Below are 18,477 nucleotides of genomic sequence, written 5' to 3'. Positions count from 1 at the left end.
TATCTTCTTGGTGGGAGGTCATGAGGCTGGTGCCGTGTGGTAAAATCAGTCTCTCTGATTTACTTAACTGTCTTTTACTAATCAGGGGACAGTTAACCTAATGGGATGTTGATTATGGCGTTCTTTATTTTAATTCATGTAAATGAACTAATTCTCACACAGCCACACAACTCCTCATAATCAATTCTTTATGCCCAAGTCTCAAGCTTCATTTTCACTATAGCAAATTTGTCATTTGCAGTAAAAATATGCAGGGTTTTGTCTTGACACTGTTCATTCTTAGAAAATTATCCATTAATTAGGTCAACTTTGGAAGCTTCCCCTTTGTTGTGATTTGAAGGATCAAGTGGTGTGTCTGAGAAATACGTGTATGGCTGGGAAAAGAGGTGGGGAGCAGGGGTGAGGAGCCTCAGGCTACCCCTCCTTCCTTGCTTGTTTCCATCTGTCACTGCTCTAAAGCACCCAATGAACTGGCAAGCTGCCTCTGAGGATGAATCAATGAGTGGGGCCCTGAGTAAACAACCGATTTGTGCTAGAAACTGCAAAAAAAAAGTGTCATCTTTTGGAGACTAGGGGGAAGGGAGGAGTGGTGGTAAAGGGTGTATTTTTATACTTCATGAGGGAAAAAACTGTTTTAAGCTGAGTTTGAAGTCTTTATCACCTTCTCTAGATAAATCTAGTCACACAGAGCAAAGTCACTTTCCATGTCTTTATAAATGTCTGAAAAGATGAGTTTTTTTGTTTTTGTGGTTAATTTTATACTCCCTCCAAAATGTTACCACCTTTAGCTCTCCACTGAATACATTAAGAGGCCGGGCGCGGTGGCTCACGCCTGTAATCCTAGCACTCTGGGAGGCCGAGGTGCGTAGATTGTTTGAGCTCAGGAGTTCGAGACCAGCCTGAGCAAGAGCGAGATCCTGTTTCTACTAAAAATAGAAAGAAATTATATGGACAGCTAAAATATATATATAGAAAAATTAGCTGGGCATGGTGGTGCATGCCTATAGTCCCAGCTACTCAGGAGGCTGAGGCAGGGGGACTGCTTGAGCCCAGGAGTTTGAGGTTGCTGTGAGCTAGGCTGACATGGCATGGCACTCTAGCCTGGGCAACAGAGTAACACTCTGTCTCAAAAAAAAAAAAAAAAGAAAAAAGAAAAAAAAAATGAATACAATAAGAGAATCTAGAGGCAAACTTTAAGGTAAGGAATTCTAGGAAGTGATGTAATGGCTAATGATACAGTCAGGGTGTGCACTAGGCTCGATCAGCACACTGCTCCTAAAGACTGCCTGGCCCTGGCCTATCTGTCAGTCCCGCACAATCAACACCATACTACAAAAACAAAAACAAAAACAAAAACAAAACACATATATTGTTGAAAATTTCTTCAGTTTTTTAACCATCAGGGATTTAAAAAAATTAGTATCTCCCTGCAAATATACTAATATTTCAGAGTCTAGTAGTGCAGTCAGATAATTTGTATCCATGTTTTAGAACAAACTAGATGATAAAGCACTGGGTCAATAACAGACTTTTAGGTGATTGTCTGTATATGTCATGGGGGAACATTTAAATTTGTAATGTGAGGAGGGGATTTTTTTTTGTCCTGGTTACCTCATTTTGACCTTCAGTAAATTTGGCCAAATCTATAGTATAAGGTTCTGTTCAATCCGGTGGTATGTGGGCTCTATGGTCCAAGGAGTTTTAGAAATTGACTTTAACCTTGCTTACTTCATTCTGCTTTTCACTATACTATTTCTAGCCAAGAATTCTAATTAATTATAAAAAATTCTGGAAATTTTCCTTCAAAATTTGCATGGTTGGTTTCTAAAGGATGTTACAAGAGTACAATTCCAGGTAGTTAATGTTCAGAGTTTTCTCCCATAAGATGTATCAATTTATGCTCATTTGCATTTCCACAATAATAACACTTCTGTTTTAATTAAGTATATCTGTATACACTGTGTTGTTTTAAGTTGTGGCTTCTCAAGTCACTGGCTGTGGGCAGGGTAAAGAAAACACCTACTATGCTGTCAGAGACACCTTAGGGTGGCCCAGGGACACCCACACCTGCTGATGATTATAGGTTACTATGAACTTCGCTCATATTTTCCCTGGTTTCAAACTTATGCTTTGAACTTCATGTTTTTAACAACTGATCTTTTTTCCTAGTTAAAAATATAACATAAAATCTATTATAAATAGAAGAGTAAATAAAGAATGACAAAGAAAACTAGAAAAATCATTTCTGTGTTAATGGTGAATTCACCATGTCAGGAAGCAGAACTACTCATTAGCATGTTTATAAACAACACACCTCACCTGGTCAAGTACAGTTTAAAAAAGTTGTTCACTGATTTGTCGTAGCCAATTTTTGTGTTTGTAATTAAAAGTGGGGGAGAGGCCGGGCGCGGTGGCTCACGCCTGTAATCCTAGCACTCTGGGAGGCTGAGGCGGGTGGATTGTTTGAGCTCAGGAGTTCGAGACCAGCCTGAGCAAGAGTGAGACCCAGTCTCTACTAAAAATAGAAAGAAATTATCTGGCCAACTAAAAAATATATATAGAAAAAATAAGCCGGGCATGGTGGTGCATGCCTGTAGTCCCAGCTACTCGGGAGGCTGAGGCAGGAGGATCGTTTAAGCCCAGGAGTTTGAGGTTGCTGTGAGCTAGGCTGACGCCACGGCACTCACTCTAGCCAGGGCAACAAAGCGAGACTCTGTCTCAAAAAAAAAAAAAAAAAAGTGGGGGAGAAAACCCAGTCAACCCAAAACAAAAAGCAATAGATCAGAGATGACCAAACAACCATGTGGGCCTTCCTGGACTTGCCCAGAAATCATCCACCCGACCTGCTCCAATCTGACAGTCTAGCAGGCTGTGGCTAATCACGGCAGGAGCATATTTAATGTCACTGGTTCCCCGACAATACTAAAGTACTCTAGCACTCTGGGAGGCCGAGGTGGGCAGATTGTTTGAGCTCAGGAGTTTGAGACCAGCCTGAGCAAGAGCGAGACCCCGTCTCTACTAAAAATAGAAAGAAATTATATGGACAGCTAAAAATATATATATAAAAATTAGCCGGGCGTGGTGGTGTGTGCCTGTAGTCCCAGCTACTCGGGAGGCTGAGGCAGGAGGATTGCTTGAGCCCAGTAATTTGAGGTTGCTGTGAGCTAGGCTGACGCCATGGCACTCTAGCCTGGGCAAAAGAGTGAGACTCTGTCTCAAAAAAAAAAAAAAAAAAAAAAAAAAATCAAAAGTACCAACCCTTCTCATTATAAACTGCTTATAATATTTCTCAGCTTTCAAGATTTTCATTAAAAAATGTTTTTGATTTTGTTTGCATATATATGACCAAAATCTTTTAGATGCACAAAGGAAAAGCCCCTTTTTTCTCAAAACCTTAAAAAGTACTGATTTTGCAGTAAGACACTTCATGTTTCAGGTACCTAGCACTGTGGATGTCTCCAAGTTTGTGATTCATAAATTTTAGAAACCAGCTTGATATTCTGTGACCACTTTCTGTGTATGGGTTCAAATGCAATCACAGCAAATTATTTTATGACTTAGTTCAGATTTTTGGATACAATATAGCAGGCCAAATAATATGCCTATTTATTCTGTAAGTTGGATCTAAGAGCTTTAACACCTAAAAACCAAAAGAGCTATAGTACTCATTTCTTTCTTTCTCTTTTTTCGAGACAGAGTCTTGCTGTTGCCCTGGCTAGAGTGCAGTGGCACAACAAAGCTCACTGCAACTTCCAACTCCTAGGTTCAAGCAATCCTCCTACTACAGCCTCCAGAATAGCCGGGACTACAGTGCACACCACTGCGCCCAGCTAATTTTTTCTATTTTTTAGTAGAGATGGGGTCTCGCTCTTGCTCAGGCTGGTCTTGAACTCCTGACCTCAAGTGATCCTCCTGCCTCAGCCTCCCAGAGTGCTAGGATTACAGGCGTGAGCCACTGCGCCCAGACTCATTTCTGATTTAAAAGGTAACTATGATTACTATGATACATATTTTTTGGTTTTCTTCTAGGGTTTCTGGCTCACAGCTCCTGTAACCGTTGTAATTTCCTAAATGACTAGAGCAATCTTTTATTAAAATATTTGGTTGTTTGTCCTTGATTCCTGAAATAGTTCTGAGTTGAGTTGATCAGCAGTAGCCAACGATTTTATCAATGAATCATCCATAAAAATCCAAAAAGACTTGAGTTCAGGGGTCTCCTAGGTAACAAGAACACATCCACATGGCTGGGAGAGTGGTGCAGCCCAACTCTACCACAGGCAGCTCCTGTGTTTGGGACCCTTGTAGATCTTACCCTATGTATCTCTTCATTTGGCTGTTCATTTGTGTCCTTAAAAAATCCTTTATAATAAATTGGTAAACGTGTTTTCCTAGTTCTGTGAACCACTCTAGCAAATTAATCAAACTCAAGGAGGGGATCATGGAAACCCTGGTTTTTAGCCAGTTGGTGAGAAGCACACATAAAACAACCAGGGGCTTGAGACTGGCATTGGAAGCAGGGTGCAGTCTTGTGGGACTAAGTCCCCAACCTGCAGGATCTGATGCTATCTCCAGGTAGATAGTGTCAGAATTGAATTGGAGGACACCCAGCCGGTGTTTGCTGCAGAACTAATTGCTTGCTTGATGTGTGGGGAAAAACCACCACACATCTCATGTCAGAAGCATGTTGTAAGAGTATATATAGTAGGAGAAACTGGGTCTGTTTTTCTACCCATATGTAGTAACTAGTCCTGGGACAGTTAAAGAATGATGAGATCTTGAGGCCGATGTGGAGATCCATACATGACTGTGATTCCAGGGGCTGGCCAGAGCTATGCCATCCTCTAGACACCCCTCCATGCAAGATCACAAAGCCTGAGAATCATTATGGCCTCTTCATCTTCTTCTTCTTTTTTGAGACAGAGTCTCACTCTGTTGTCCGGGCTAGAGTGCCGTGGCATCAGCCTATAGCTGGGACTACAGCCATGTGCCACATGCCTGGCTAATTTTTTTCTATATATTTTTAGTTGTCCAGCTAATTTCTATTTTTTTTTTTCTTTTAGTAGAGACAGGGTTTCACTCTTGCTCAGACTGGTCTCGAACTCCTGACCTCTAGCAATCCTCCCGTCTCGGCCTCCCAGAGTGCTAGGATTACAGGCGTGAGCCACTGTGCCAGGCCCATTATGGCCTCTTCTAAGCCAGTTGCTAACCCTCAAAGCATGGATGTGACAGGCACTCCAACATGACCACTACCACCTTGGGATAATGTCCAGTTTAAGTGTACAGGCCTATTCCCTACCCCCAAACTCCCTCTAAAACGGGTTCTAGCTTTCCATCTTTCTTGGCTAGCAGTTATCTACGGAGTGGCTCCAATTTGAGCACCTGTTCTTCATTGTTCCAGCTGCTCCTTAGATTCATTCTGGTGCTCTGTAAATGACACATTTAGTACCTCAAGGCTCTGGGCTCAGGTCAAGGTTCCAAAAATCTGGTGTGTGACATCTCTAAAGGCTAATACCCTTTTCCTGCTGCCCTTTTTTTTTTTTTTTTTTCCCTGAGACAGAGTCTCGTGCTCTGTTGCCTGGGCTGGAGTGCTGTGGTGTCAGCCTAGCTCACAGCAACCTCAAACTCCTGGACTCAAGCAATCCTCCTGCCTCAGCCTCCTGAGTAGCTGGGACTACTGGCAAGTACCACCCTGCCTGGCTAATTTTTTCTATTTTTAGTTGCCTGGCTAATTTTTTTTCTATTTTTAGTAGAGACAGGGTTTCACTCTTGCTTAGGCTGGTCTTGAACTCCTGACCTCAAGCGATCCTCCTGCCTAGGCCTCCTCAGAGTGCTAGGATTACAGGAGTGAGCCCCTCGTGCCCAGCCGTCTTGCTTTAAAGGTAATTACACACCATACTTTACAGCCCAGAAGACCATGATCCTCTGGGAAAGTGAGGGGCTACCAAGAACATTCAGAACTGAGGGGGAGCAGATTTTCCCACAGAATTCCAGGTGTCTTCCCTTTTATGCTCTACGTTTAGTACTTCAATATAATGAAAGGCATGCTTCCTTCCAAACAAGTTTCTGCTTAGGAGATTTAGGAGATGATTCCCAGGGAGGAGGAAGAAAGTTGTTGGCATCATTTCTGCACCTAAAGTGAGGATACCTAAGGGGACCCTGCCTGTGGTATACACAGTATGCCTGGAAAGGAAAGAAGGCTGCCACTCACAACTTCTCCCCTCACTCTCTAGCAGGCTGAGGTAAGGTAGCAGTACTTTCTACAACTCTCTCTTTTACCTGTATATGACCTGTAGAACTGTGGCCTACTCGCAAGGGCTCTCATGAGGCATCATGACACTCTTGCCTAGAAACATGACCTGCCAACAACAGTCAAGTCCTGAAGTCAGTGTCTGATGTTGGTGTACCAGGATATTCCCTGGTCTTCAAGCTGAAATCCCAATGATACTTGACCACTTCTTAGCAGTCCTGCTGATATTGGGTACTTAGTTAGGATCCTAGCTCTTGCCTAAACTGAGCTACTCAAGCTCAGCACATTTCCTGAGAGGATGAGGTATCATATCCTCTCTTAGATCTAGGCCTTTGTATATGCTGTATCTTGCCCAGAAAACTCCAGCCAACCAACCCCTATTGCCTGGTTAATCCCTCTCCTCATTCTTCAGGTGTCAGCTTAAATATCATTTTTTTTCCAGAAATCCTTCTGTGACCTGGTAAAGGAGCAAGGCATATGTGGTATATAGTACCATGCAATTTTGTTATCATAGCATTTATCATTTAACACACTGTATTAGAGTTTCTCTCTCTCTCTCCCCTCTATTTTTACAGACAGGGTCTCCCTCTGTGTGCTGGAGTATAGTGGTGCAAACATAGCTCACTGTAGCCTCGAACTCCTGAGCTCAAGCAATCCTCCCACCTCAGCCTCCCAAGTAACTGGCACTATACGCTAATGCGCCACCACACCCAGCTAATTTTTATAGAGATGGGGTCTTGTTATGTTGCCCAGGCTGGTCTTCAACTCCTGGCCTCAAGAGATCTTTCCTCCTTGGGAAGTGCTGGGATTACAGGCATCAGCCACTGCACCCAGCTGAGTTTGTCTTTCAATGTGGTGAAGAAAGAGACTCTGTCTTTTCACGATTATATCCTCAGGGCCTGGCATGTAGTAAGTACTTAATATATATTTGATAGCTGGTTATTGATTTAATAATTACTGATGGATACCTCTCTGTATTAGGCACCATACTAGGCACCAGGGATACAGTGGTGAGCAAAACCAGACATGATCATCTGCCCTAATAGAGTATACATATTAATTACCTATCCCACAAATAGGCATAAGGTTACAGCTGTGGCGTTATGAAGGAGAAGAACCTGCTGCTATGATTCTTCATCACAGTGACAACTGAGCTAAGTAGGAAGAATGGCAAGTTAAGGAGAGAAGTGAGGTGGCAAGAGGGACGAGCACTCCCTGTAATAGCTGTGACATATGCACCGGCCTTGTGATGAGAGGAATGAGGACAGGATGTCCTAGTTGCTGAGAGAGGTGAGATGAGGTTGGGAGACGACAGGGGCCAGACCACAAAGGACCTTGTGGGCTATGTTGAAGCTTTTGGACTTCAATGGTAAATCACTGAAGGGTTTTAAGCTAATGGGTAGAAGTACAGATTGAAAGGGCCACCTGAGATAAAACTGGCAGCTTTCTGTGATGAATTGGATGTGAGGGAGAGAGGTGTCAAGGAGACACCTAATGGAGAGATGGTGGTGCCATTCATTGAAATGAGAAACAATGGCAGAGGACCTCATGTTGGGGTAAAAATCACAAGTCTGGTTTCAGACATATTGAGTCTGAGGATATGCATGTAGTTGTCTAAGACCTCTAGAGGTCTGTCCTTGAAATACAAATTTATGAGTCATGTGTGAAAGGCTGTAACTAAAGAAGGAGGGCATGAATGAGATCAATTAGGGAGAAAATACAAGGTGAAGAGAAAAGGTGACTCAGGATCAAAGTTTGAGGAAGGTCACCATCTAATGGCTGGGAATGGAGACTGAGAAGGAGCTCCCAGAGAAGAAGCAGAAAACAACCGAGAGTTCTCAATCACGGAAGACAAGAGAAGAGTTATTTCAAAAAGGGGACAGTAGTCACCAGAGGAGAGAAAATTGATAGTGTAAGTTTCTTCAGAAGATCAGAGAAGATGGGATCAAAGGCACAGGTGGAGGAACTGGCCTCAGATGTGAAGAGGGGCAGCTGCCCTATTATAGCAGGAGCAAAAGAGGACACTGGTAGATTTATGTCTTGGTAGTGGGAAGTTGAGGGAGTTCTATTTTCTCTGGGAAGAGTTGAGGGTCTGTACTGAGACGGAGGGGAGAAAGTGGGGGTCAGTGGTTTAAAAAAGAGTAGAGAATAGGAAAGAGAACTCACCACAGAAGCAGAGAAAGATGGCTGGGCCATATTTAGGACCTATCTGAAGTGGGTGATGGTGAATTTAAAGTGGAATCGGTCTGCCTTGATATGTTTTTTTCCAGCAGTGCTTGTTGCTCTTGCGTATACACACAGAAAACATATAGTTAAATGAAGTAACAAATAAAGGAAGGACCAAACAAGTAGCAGAAGTCAAAGACACTTGACAAATTTAAGGAACAGAAGGAAAGATGAAGGACAAAGTCCTCTGCTGCTGTGATAAGGACTCTTCCTCTATTTGACCCACGAATAGCACCCACATCCCACTGCTAACCTTTAGTAGAGCTGGAGGCTGAAGCAGGTCGAGAGGATCGTTTACGATGTCCATTTTCCACACTTTCAGAAGCCACAGTTGGCTCTTCAGTTCGGGAGTTTCTTCGGCTTGGGGTTTTGGACTTTTCAACTACCTCTTTGGGCTCACTGCTGACAAAGGGAAGCAGAAAGTTTCCAAGGATGTGAGGGAATCAAGTCACACAAAAAGAGGCTCTTCAGATAGTTTCATTCATGAGGTAGGAGATTAAGAACTACACAGTCATTCTGGAGAGAAAATAGTCCACCTGGGGACAATGAGCACTACTACCTTCTATATTACTGAGAATTTAAAAGTGAATCTAGCTTGTTACATTATTAAAAATAAAATACTAAAGCAAAATTCTGGTATAATTGTTCAAAAACAGGTAAAAGGCATAAAGAACTTAGAACAACTCCCCCCAAACTTCCTCATTCATTTTCCTATAACATTCCCCTTCAAAAATTAAAAGGTTGTCTATCAGTGAGATGTTTATAAAAAAGAAAAAAATTAAAAGATATTCCCTTCCAAAAATTAAAAGATTCTGGATTTTGTAATGTTTTTTAGAGTCATGAAAAAGGTCTTTAATAATATAACATGTTTGAAAATTGCTACTAACTCAAAATATTACCTAAACCTAGGAAATTACTAACATATATTGGCATTTATGAGCCAATGTCGGATAATAGCATATTACAAGTCATATTACGGGAATAGATACATAATACACTGCTAGGAATACTGATTGCTCCCAACCCAGCTCCCTTTATTATGCAAATATTCATACTCTACTATTCAGTATTATTGATACAGGGACAAAAAACATTTTCATACTCTCCTAATGGAGTATAAATTGTGTAACCTAATGATTCTCAAAAGGGGTAAATTTTTCCTCTTAGGGGACATTTAGCAACATCTGGAAACATTTTTGATTGTCATGACATGTCAGGAGGAATATTCTACTGGCATCTTTTGGATACAGGTCCGGGATGTTGCTAAAATAAACATCCTATGATACATAAGATAGCCCCACACAGCAAAGAATTATTTGGTCCAAAATGTCAATAATGTTGAGGTTGAAAAACCCTGTTGTAATCCTCTGACTCAGGAATTCCATTTCTAGGTGCCTAAGGAAACAAATCTTTTTACAGAGCTCAAATTACACATAAAGACTTTAAAACATTTTATTTATATTAGTGAAAATAGAAGACCTAAGAGCCTACTAAGAGATTAGTTGACTAAATCATGGTGTATCCATATGTTGTCATTAAAAAATCATGCTGTGAAAGATTATTTAATGATAAAATTAGTCATGATACATTAAGTGGGAAAAAACTACCAACATTATGAATACTATAATCCCATTTTCATTATAATATATATATTGAGTGTATATGTAACTACATATGAATAGGTCTGAGATAAATACACATATATCTCACATAATTTCTCTATCTGTATGCATATTCTGTTAAGAGGACTAGAAGAAGATGAACTAAAATATAAACAGTGAACACTGTTGAGTTGTAGAAATACTGATTTACTGGTAAGATTATTTTATTCTTTGTAATTCTATGATCTGAATTCAAGTTTTCTTTAATAAATGTTTCACTACTTTCATGGTTCAAAAAAAACATGTCAAAATCATTAAAAAATTTTTTAGAAAATTTAAATTTAGAAATTAGAAAATTAAATTTGCTTGTAGGGCATGGAACTGAAATAAAAATAATGTGACAAAACAAAACTCGTCAAAGGACTACCTCTCTGGAAAGTCTTCCATGACTTCACTCCCCAAGTGCAGTTGTCTCTTCTGTCTCTTGGGTTCACAGTCTATATCTGGCATTCTAGAGCACCCATTGGACTGTACGGCATGTTCTATTTTAATGTCTTATGCCTTCCACTAGATTGTGAGTTCCTTAAGGACATGAACCATGGCCTGATTATCAACTATCCATACCCTTCCACTGTTCAATCCTGCCACAAGAACCCTCTGCTAGTAGCACTATGGCTGGGAACTGGGCCATAGTATTCACTACCTTAGCTTTTTTTTTTTTTTTTTTTTGACATCATAGGCAATTTCCTGTTTATTGTTTTTTTTTTAATTTCAGAATATTATGGGAGTACAAATGTTTTGGTTACACAAATTGCTTTTGTACCTTTTGTAACTTTGAGTCAAAGTTATAGGTGTGCCCATCAACCAGATAGCGTGCATTGTACCTGTTGGGTGTGAATTTACTCATCCCCCCCACCTGCTTGATTTCTTTTCCTTTTTTTTTTGTCCCGCCCACCACCTGCTTGATTTCTGATGAATGTTATTTCCATATGTGCACATAAGTGTTGATTGATTAGTCTACCTTAGCTTTATGTATAACAGCTGCTGCTGCCCCACACCCAACCACAAGCCAAGGCAAGTCAAGGAAAGGTGAGGCTGGAGCCAGGGTGGAATTACAAAACAGAGGGATTTACACCTCCTTTTAGAGGTGCTGAGCATGGGTTTCTGGCTGGAGCCCAGAAAATGGTCAAAGATTCTGAGGAAAGAAAGATTCCTAATGGAGGTGGCTCTTTCTCCTGGCAAAACAAAAGCCACAGCAATACTGTCCTGGTGTTTATAAAAAACACCTCAATGCTGAGGCAGCTCTGGAAACAAATAACCACAAGGTATTTTTTGGTCTGATTAGCTGATTTCTCTAGACAAATAGTTGGTATATGCTTGAGACATGGAAATTAATTCAAATATGAGCCCAATCCAAATAAAACCAGACTGGCAGAGTGGTATAACATAATAGGAGTAGCAATAAATTTCGAATCAGATGAACAAGAATCAAGTCTTTGTTGTGCATTTATCGGCTATATTTAGCTCTCTCTATGCTCCAGACTCTTGATCTATAAATCCCTGTCTTGTCTGCTGTAATACATAGGTTAAACATGAGGGCTCTGAAGTCAGAAGGCCTGGGTTTGAATCTTAGCTTCACCATTTATTAAATCTGTGACTCTGGGCAATTTAGTTATTAACCTCTCTGTGCTTTAGATCCCTCATCTGTAAAACAGAATTTACTTTCCTAATCGATACCGTGAAAATTAACCTTTTTTTTTTTAGATGGGGTCTTGCTATGTTGTCCAGGCTGGAGTGCAGTAGCTATTCATAGGTGTGATCATACAGCATTATAGCCTTGAACTCTTGGGTTCAAGCAATCCTCTCGCCTCAGCCTCCCATGTAGCTGGGACTACTGGCATGCACCAATGGGCCCAGCTCAGATGCTGTGAAAACTGAGATAATACATCTAGGGAGCTTGTAGCCCAATGCATGGCATGGAATAGCATTCAAATAAATGTTGGCTATTAGTACCTCCTCACAGGATTTATATGAAGATTAAATGAGAAAAATATTGTGAAGGTGTTTTACAAAGTAAGTTGCTATACAAATGTGAGAAATTCTTTAAAATGTTATATAGTACATTCCTACAATAAAAAAGGGATGACTTTTGGAAAATGCTAATATTCCTCTCCATGGGGCTAACGATGATGAAGCCACAGAAGTATTTAATTTTGTTAGGTTATGTGGGGCAGCACAGTATAACAGAAAAAAGTATGGCTTTCTCTCCCTTTCGTCTTGAGGATCAAACAGCTATGGTTTAGAAGGAAGTCGTATGGACTATTATTGTCAATGATAACAACGGCTTCCATATATTGAATATTTACTATTTCCTTATGATGCTGAGTTCTGAGCATGTTATCTCCTTCAGTTTTCAAAACAACCATAAAAGGTAGAAACTTGGCCACCAAGTTTTATTAAGAGAAATGTTACCTCTGAAGGATTAGGACTCATGACAGCTCTCCATGATAGCAATACAAACAGAATGGTGCACGAGCGGAGAAAAAGGACAGGACTGAGAAAGCTGATACTTTTCAAAGAGGCTTATGCTGTGTTCATGCTAAGTCTGCAGAAATGATCATCTTACCTTTGTCCAGAGACTATGGCAGCATTTGCCTCGAGTTCTATAAAAAATACAAAGGACAGAAATGAGATGTAGAAACTGCCACAGGGAGAAGCTCGGTGTCCACAAGAATTCTGAATGCCCTATTTAGGCTGACAAGTCTCTGCCCAGCAGGATTCTCACCCTACATGGTATGGAGACAAAGTTGGCACAGACACAACTTGATTTGTCTGGGACATAAGACACTTACTTGGTCTATTTTTATTCTACTCCACACTGGCAAATAATCCTGTTTGGATCAATAGAACTAAATTCACACTGCCTGGTTTATATTTCACCCAGCTACAACTAAGTTAGTAAAATAAGCCTCTTCTTCTCACATGGAAGAGATTGTTTTCATTCTTAAAATATCTCCACCCTCTTGGCACTTTTTAAAAAAAAGACAGCAATCTTCAAATATGTCTTTACTTGTCCTTAGGACAACTGAGGATGGGGGAAAAAAAAAAAAAAACAACAAAAGACAAGTATGTCTTGAACATCTATTAAGGGTGCATTCTGCCACAAAGGACTTCCTGAGTTTTAGAGGGCATAACGCTCTGCTTTCAGATATTGCCTTTAGACCCCATTGTGTTTCTCTCTTTCTCAATCTTCCAGCAATGCCCTCCAATAAAGGAATTCTCTGTAATTTGCCTGCTAGGGTTTTGCATCAATGAGTATCCGCTGGGTTTAACAGGCACTTCTTTCTCAGTACCAGCAGCAAAATATCTGTTTCCTCAATTATATGCCTTTAGGTGGGTCCATCTTTTCCAAAAGCCCTTCCCTGATAAACCAGATAACAGGGATCTCTCTTCCCTCTGGCCTTCCACAGCCCTGCACCTGTTCCCCTATTTAGGGAATTCAGCATCTCATACTCAGTATACATGTCTAACCTACTCTACTGATTACATGGTAACCTTGAAGGTAGTGAAGTCAGAGTGCCTACGTCCAAATTTTGACCTCATTGCTCATTAGCCATGTGACCTTGGGAAAATTACTTGACCGTTCTGTGCTCAATGCCACATCTGAAAAAAAATGGGAATAACCACTTTACCCACTTCAAAGTTAAGAAGATTAAATGAAATAATGCATACAAAATTTTTACTATAGTACCTGGTACTTAGTAATAACTCAATATTAGCTATTATTATTATTACTATGATGATCATGCTGATGGAGCCTTCCATGTGAAGAGGCTGACCACTCTACCTTCAATGCAAGATGATGGCAGAAGGGAATCCTTGCTTCTCATCTACTGGTTAGCTCCCTGTATCTAACCCACAATACCTGGAAATCCCTCCACAGGAAATGGATACCAAATCACTGAGTCTCTGCTACCTTGCTGGCTTGGCTGGAGCATACACATTCAGGTAGTATGTGCTTGAAAATGGCTCAAATCAAAAGAGGTGCTAACCTTGATTAGTTTGCTCTTTTGAAAAAAGACAAAATTTGATGATTTTGAGAATCATCACGATCACTGCTAATGCATACAAGTGGAGATCAAAAGGGTCTGATGAAGGCAATCAGTGGCTCTGGGAATTTTTGTAAGGAGACTTATTTAAGCCAAACTTTTTTTGATTTTTAAAGCCAAACTTCTAAAAGGAACAGTATTCTCTAGCCAATTAGTCTGAGAAGGGGGAAAAAAATGATATGGTAAAGCCCATTTTCTAGAGTAAAGAGTTGGGGCAAGAAATGGAATTCCTTTCCGCTTTCTAGTTGCTCCTTTTCTCATCAAAAATGAATTTTACTGTCTGACCCCTCCTCTAACTTGTTCCATTCCAACCCTTCCCAAATGTCCAGCACAATGTCCAGTATCAAGTGGGCAGTTTGTAGCAAGGAAGGAATCTGGGTGGCTGAAATGGTTTTTGCTCATACTTTCTTTTCAGAGGCCTGATTTTATCCAAAGAGTGTACAGTATAAAGTCCTACCCATCATATAGGATACAGCACCCTGAAAGCAGGTTGTATAATCATCACAAGTTATACCTTACTTTTACTGGCTTAGACTCACAAAATTAAACACAGTTGTACTGTTGTTTTTTTTCTTAATAATTTTGGCAAGCATGTGAATTGTACTTTCAATGAGATTCTCACCTCCTTGTGGGAACCAGTCATACTTCTTTTTTTTGTACCCCTCAATGACCTACAGTGACAAAGAGCCAGACAAGACTAAATTGTAACAGATCTATGATATTTATGTGCCTCAGCAGTCTAATCTATGAAGGCAGAACAAGTGTTGTGACTGCCATCAAGATCCCCATGCATTCAGAGCTGACCCTGCAACCTACAGCAGTTATTTGTCAGATTACTGCAGACTCTAACTTCTAGAAACACCATGCCTAGTGCTATTTACAATGCTGGTCATGGAGTGAAACTTAATGCCATCCAGAGATGACTGAAATGACTCTGCCTCTCTGGAGGAATGGCTACCTCACTGTGGCAGAGGTTCTCTGAACAAGACTCCACTCCTGTCATGATAACACTATTAGTGCATTAATGCTTGTCACCCCAGTAAGTCACCATATGCCAGCTAGTCAGTTGCCAACCATGGGTGCCAGGGTCATGGAACAGGGCAAACTCTGCAATGGAAACCCATGGCTGAGTGGGCACCAAGATGCCCTTCTTGAGTTCCCTGGCTGACATGATATGTGCGTAAGAAAGAGAGCAAGCTGGTCAGGGGAAAATAACTTCAAGTAGTGCTGCAGAAGCTTTGCCATTCAACCGAAGTCTGTTCTGAAACAGATAGATAAGATAGTTGCAGCCACTTCCTGGCATGAGAATGTGATGTTCAGGACAGCAGTCGTTACTTCGCATGTAACCCAACCCACTCCCAGATGCGGTTCCAAAGCGCGCCTTACCTGGTCTGGCAACAGACCCCTGCAGTGCTGTGGCTGGAGTTTCCTTTGGGACTAAATTCTGTGAAGGGGCTAAAGCAAGAAAAAAAATTACAGGCCTTTCACTTTGTTTTCTAAACAAAACACAAAGCATTAACTGAATCAAGGGCTAAGTAACTGCTGAAACAACACATTCCTAGAGGGCAGTACTTAAAGTTGGCCTTGAAATTAGAAGGACATTTTAAAACTTACTTAAAAAATTAACTGCCATAACAGTAACAAAGACTACTACTTAGGAGTATGTGTTTTTCCTTTTTGTGTGTATAAAGATCAGGGAAGGAGATGGCCACGAGAACAGTAGCACCCATATTTTTTGCTTCTTCAGGTCAGGTTCTAACATCACTCTAAAAAACCCAAAAGTATATCTTAGTAGGCAACCCAAACCACTTTTAGAGAGACAATTATACGATTCACGTTAGCATTTTAAAAATTCTGTCTCACCCTCTAAAGACTACATTCCTTGAGAGCTGAAATAATCATATAATTTTATACTTTTAAGAAATTTTTTTTAGAGACAGGGTCAAGTTCTGTCACCCAGGCTAGAGCGCAGTGGCACGGTCATAGCTCACTACAGCCTTGAATTCCTGGGCTCAAGCGAGGCACTTCAGCCTCCCGATTAGTTAGGAGGACTACAGGCACTCACCACCACACCCAGCTACTTTTTTTATTTTTTGTAGAGACGAGTTCTCACTATGTTGCCCAGGCTGGTGTTGAACTCCTGGCCTCAATGATCCCCCTGCCTCAGCCTCCCAAATTTTGTACTTTTCTACAGCACCTAGCAAGAATGATGGGCATAAAGCAAGCATTCGATTCATACTTAATAAATCAATTTGATATTTATTTATCTAACAAATAGTTACAGAGACTTACTAGGGGCAAGACACTGTGACAGGTACCCTTAGAGGCCAAATTATATCCTTCTTGCACATCAGGAACTCATTTTAGTGTTAAAGGTAAGATACATGCATGTGGTACACTGGAGTGCACTGCCAGGCCACATGAAGGAGACACACAGTATAAAGTGCTACAAAAGTCCAAAGCAAGAGAGATCAACTCTAGGTTGAGAAATCTGAAGGCACATTAAAAGGAGAAACATCAAAGGACACAGAGAATTTAGGCCCTTGAGGAATGGAAGAGAACACACAATGTACTCTAGAACAGAACCTTCCTGGATGATATGGTTAAGAGTAAAGGCACAGATATGCCACAGTCACTTAAGGGTATATCCTCCCATCTTGACACTTCAGTCTAAAATTCTAGATAAACTCTGCAACAAATTTTACCCTTTTGTAGCAACTATGAATTTTATAGATTTCTCTTCTGCTTAGTAAAACAGTCAATAATGCATTTGTGTTTAGGAATTTATTTTGGATGCTTATTTTATAAAACTGTATCTTCTACTTCTAACTTCAGAATTTGTTTCTCACATTGTCAAGGTAAAAGCACAGAAGCCCTTTAAAAAAGAATAGAAACAATCACTATAAGCAAAATGGGTGTCCTTAACTAAAATTGGGAACTTTTCCCAGCTGCTGGTTCATCTCCCAAGGCTCACATATTTCTCTAGTATATAATCCAGATAAAAATAATTTCTAATCACTTCATTTTTCTCTTGGTACCAGAAGGAAAAGTTTGCTGAAAGGAAGTAGAAATGTAAATATTTAATAGTGAGCAATATATTTAATTCACACTAGGTTTCTTTTTAATTCTTAGGGCTCACCTACATTAACAGAACTAGAACCAGAAACACAGAACTACTCGCTCTGTGAAATCTTTGTCTCCTGTAGGGGCAGCAAACTCCTTGAAGGCCTTTATTCCTCCCTCCATCTCTAACAGTGAGGTGAAGAGTCAGAGAGGAGAAGGGGAACTCTTCCTCTGTGTGAGGCAGCGTCTTGGCCACTTGACATTAAGTCCTCTCCTTGAATCCTTGTACAAATTCTGGGAGGTAGGAATTACAATCTCCATTTTACAGGTGAAGTACATGGTTTAGCGGAAGGTTAAGGAAGTTATCCAACTGCAACTGGTAACCAGTGGAACTCTGATCTTACCCTGAAGTTTGTGTTCTTTCTGCCCCACCTCCTGGGTGCTTACCACTCAGTGGCAGGCACTCGAAGCATTTTAGCTGCATAAATAAGATAGGCACATATTAGCTGGCCTAGGATATCACAAAGGTCCTTCCCAGCTCTAGTAGTGTGTAACTGATTTCACTGTGGGGAAATAGAGCTTCTGCACCACCTATGCCTCACTGGAGGAGGAACATGTGGGAGAGGGGAAGGGAAGGAGAGGAGGTAGAAGGACACCTGTACTTCCATCATTAACCTACCTTGACAGTACATAGGAAATAGCCTGAACTAGATATACATGAATGGAATAGACCAATTGACAAAGAGATTGCACCAAAAAGAAATTGGTAATAATTTTATGATTTATTGAACAATTACTATATTCCAGGCCCTGTGCTAATCATGTTATATGCATTATCTTGTTGAATTCTTACAACTACTATTGTTCCCATATTATAAAGGAGGAAACTGAAGTTTGGAGTGGTCAAGTAACTTGACAAAGCTCAAACAGCTGGTAAATGTTGGTGCTGTGATACTGACCCAGGCCTATCTGACTCTTAACCACTTTATTCCTCCTATGTCTATTATCAGGAAACCTAGTTTTCTGGAAAGCTCTCCTCTGGAGTAGCCCAGACAAAAAGGGAATGGTCCCTGAGATAGAGTACAATGAGATGGGGCTATGAGAACCCTGCTCGAAACAGTGAAAAGCAAGTCTTCATCATGGCAAGGAGAATCTGCAGAAGCTGCTGTTCACACTTAAGGCACAGTGTCAAAATGGAGGTCCACACTATAGACTGTGAACAAATACTGAA

The 18,477-nt window shown here is 40.7% G+C and overlaps 1 protein-coding gene across 6 annotated transcripts in view; it reads right to left on the bottom strand.

Annotated features, from left to right (window-relative positions):
* The window catches only part of NCOA6 (nuclear receptor coactivator 6), a 98,334-nt gene that overhangs the window by 2,651 nt on the left and 77,206 nt on the right, over positions 1-18,477 (bottom strand). For 5 of the 6 annotated variants that reach the window (XM_069495411.1, XM_069495405.1, XM_069495408.1 and 2 more), the window contains 3 exons: positions 15,570-15,638; positions 12,701-12,737; positions 8,727-8,875 (listed from right to left, as the gene is read on the bottom strand). In XM_069495411.1, coding sequence (XP_069351512.1) covers positions 8,727-8,875; positions 12,701-12,737; positions 15,570-15,638 — 255 coding nt within the window. The remainder of the gene's footprint in view (positions 1-8,726; positions 8,876-12,700; positions 12,738-15,569; positions 15,639-18,477) is intronic. The other variant, XM_069495407.1, reaches the window with a different exon arrangement.

This window comes from Eulemur rufifrons, chromosome 20 (genome assembly GCF_041146395.1).
Source record: "Eulemur rufifrons isolate Redbay chromosome 20, OSU_ERuf_1, whole genome shotgun sequence".
Taxonomy (NCBI): Eukaryota; Metazoa; Chordata; class Mammalia; order Primates; family Lemuridae; genus Eulemur; species Eulemur rufifrons.
Note: the sequence above shows the minus strand (reverse complement) of the source record. Positions and strands in the feature narration are given on the sequence as shown.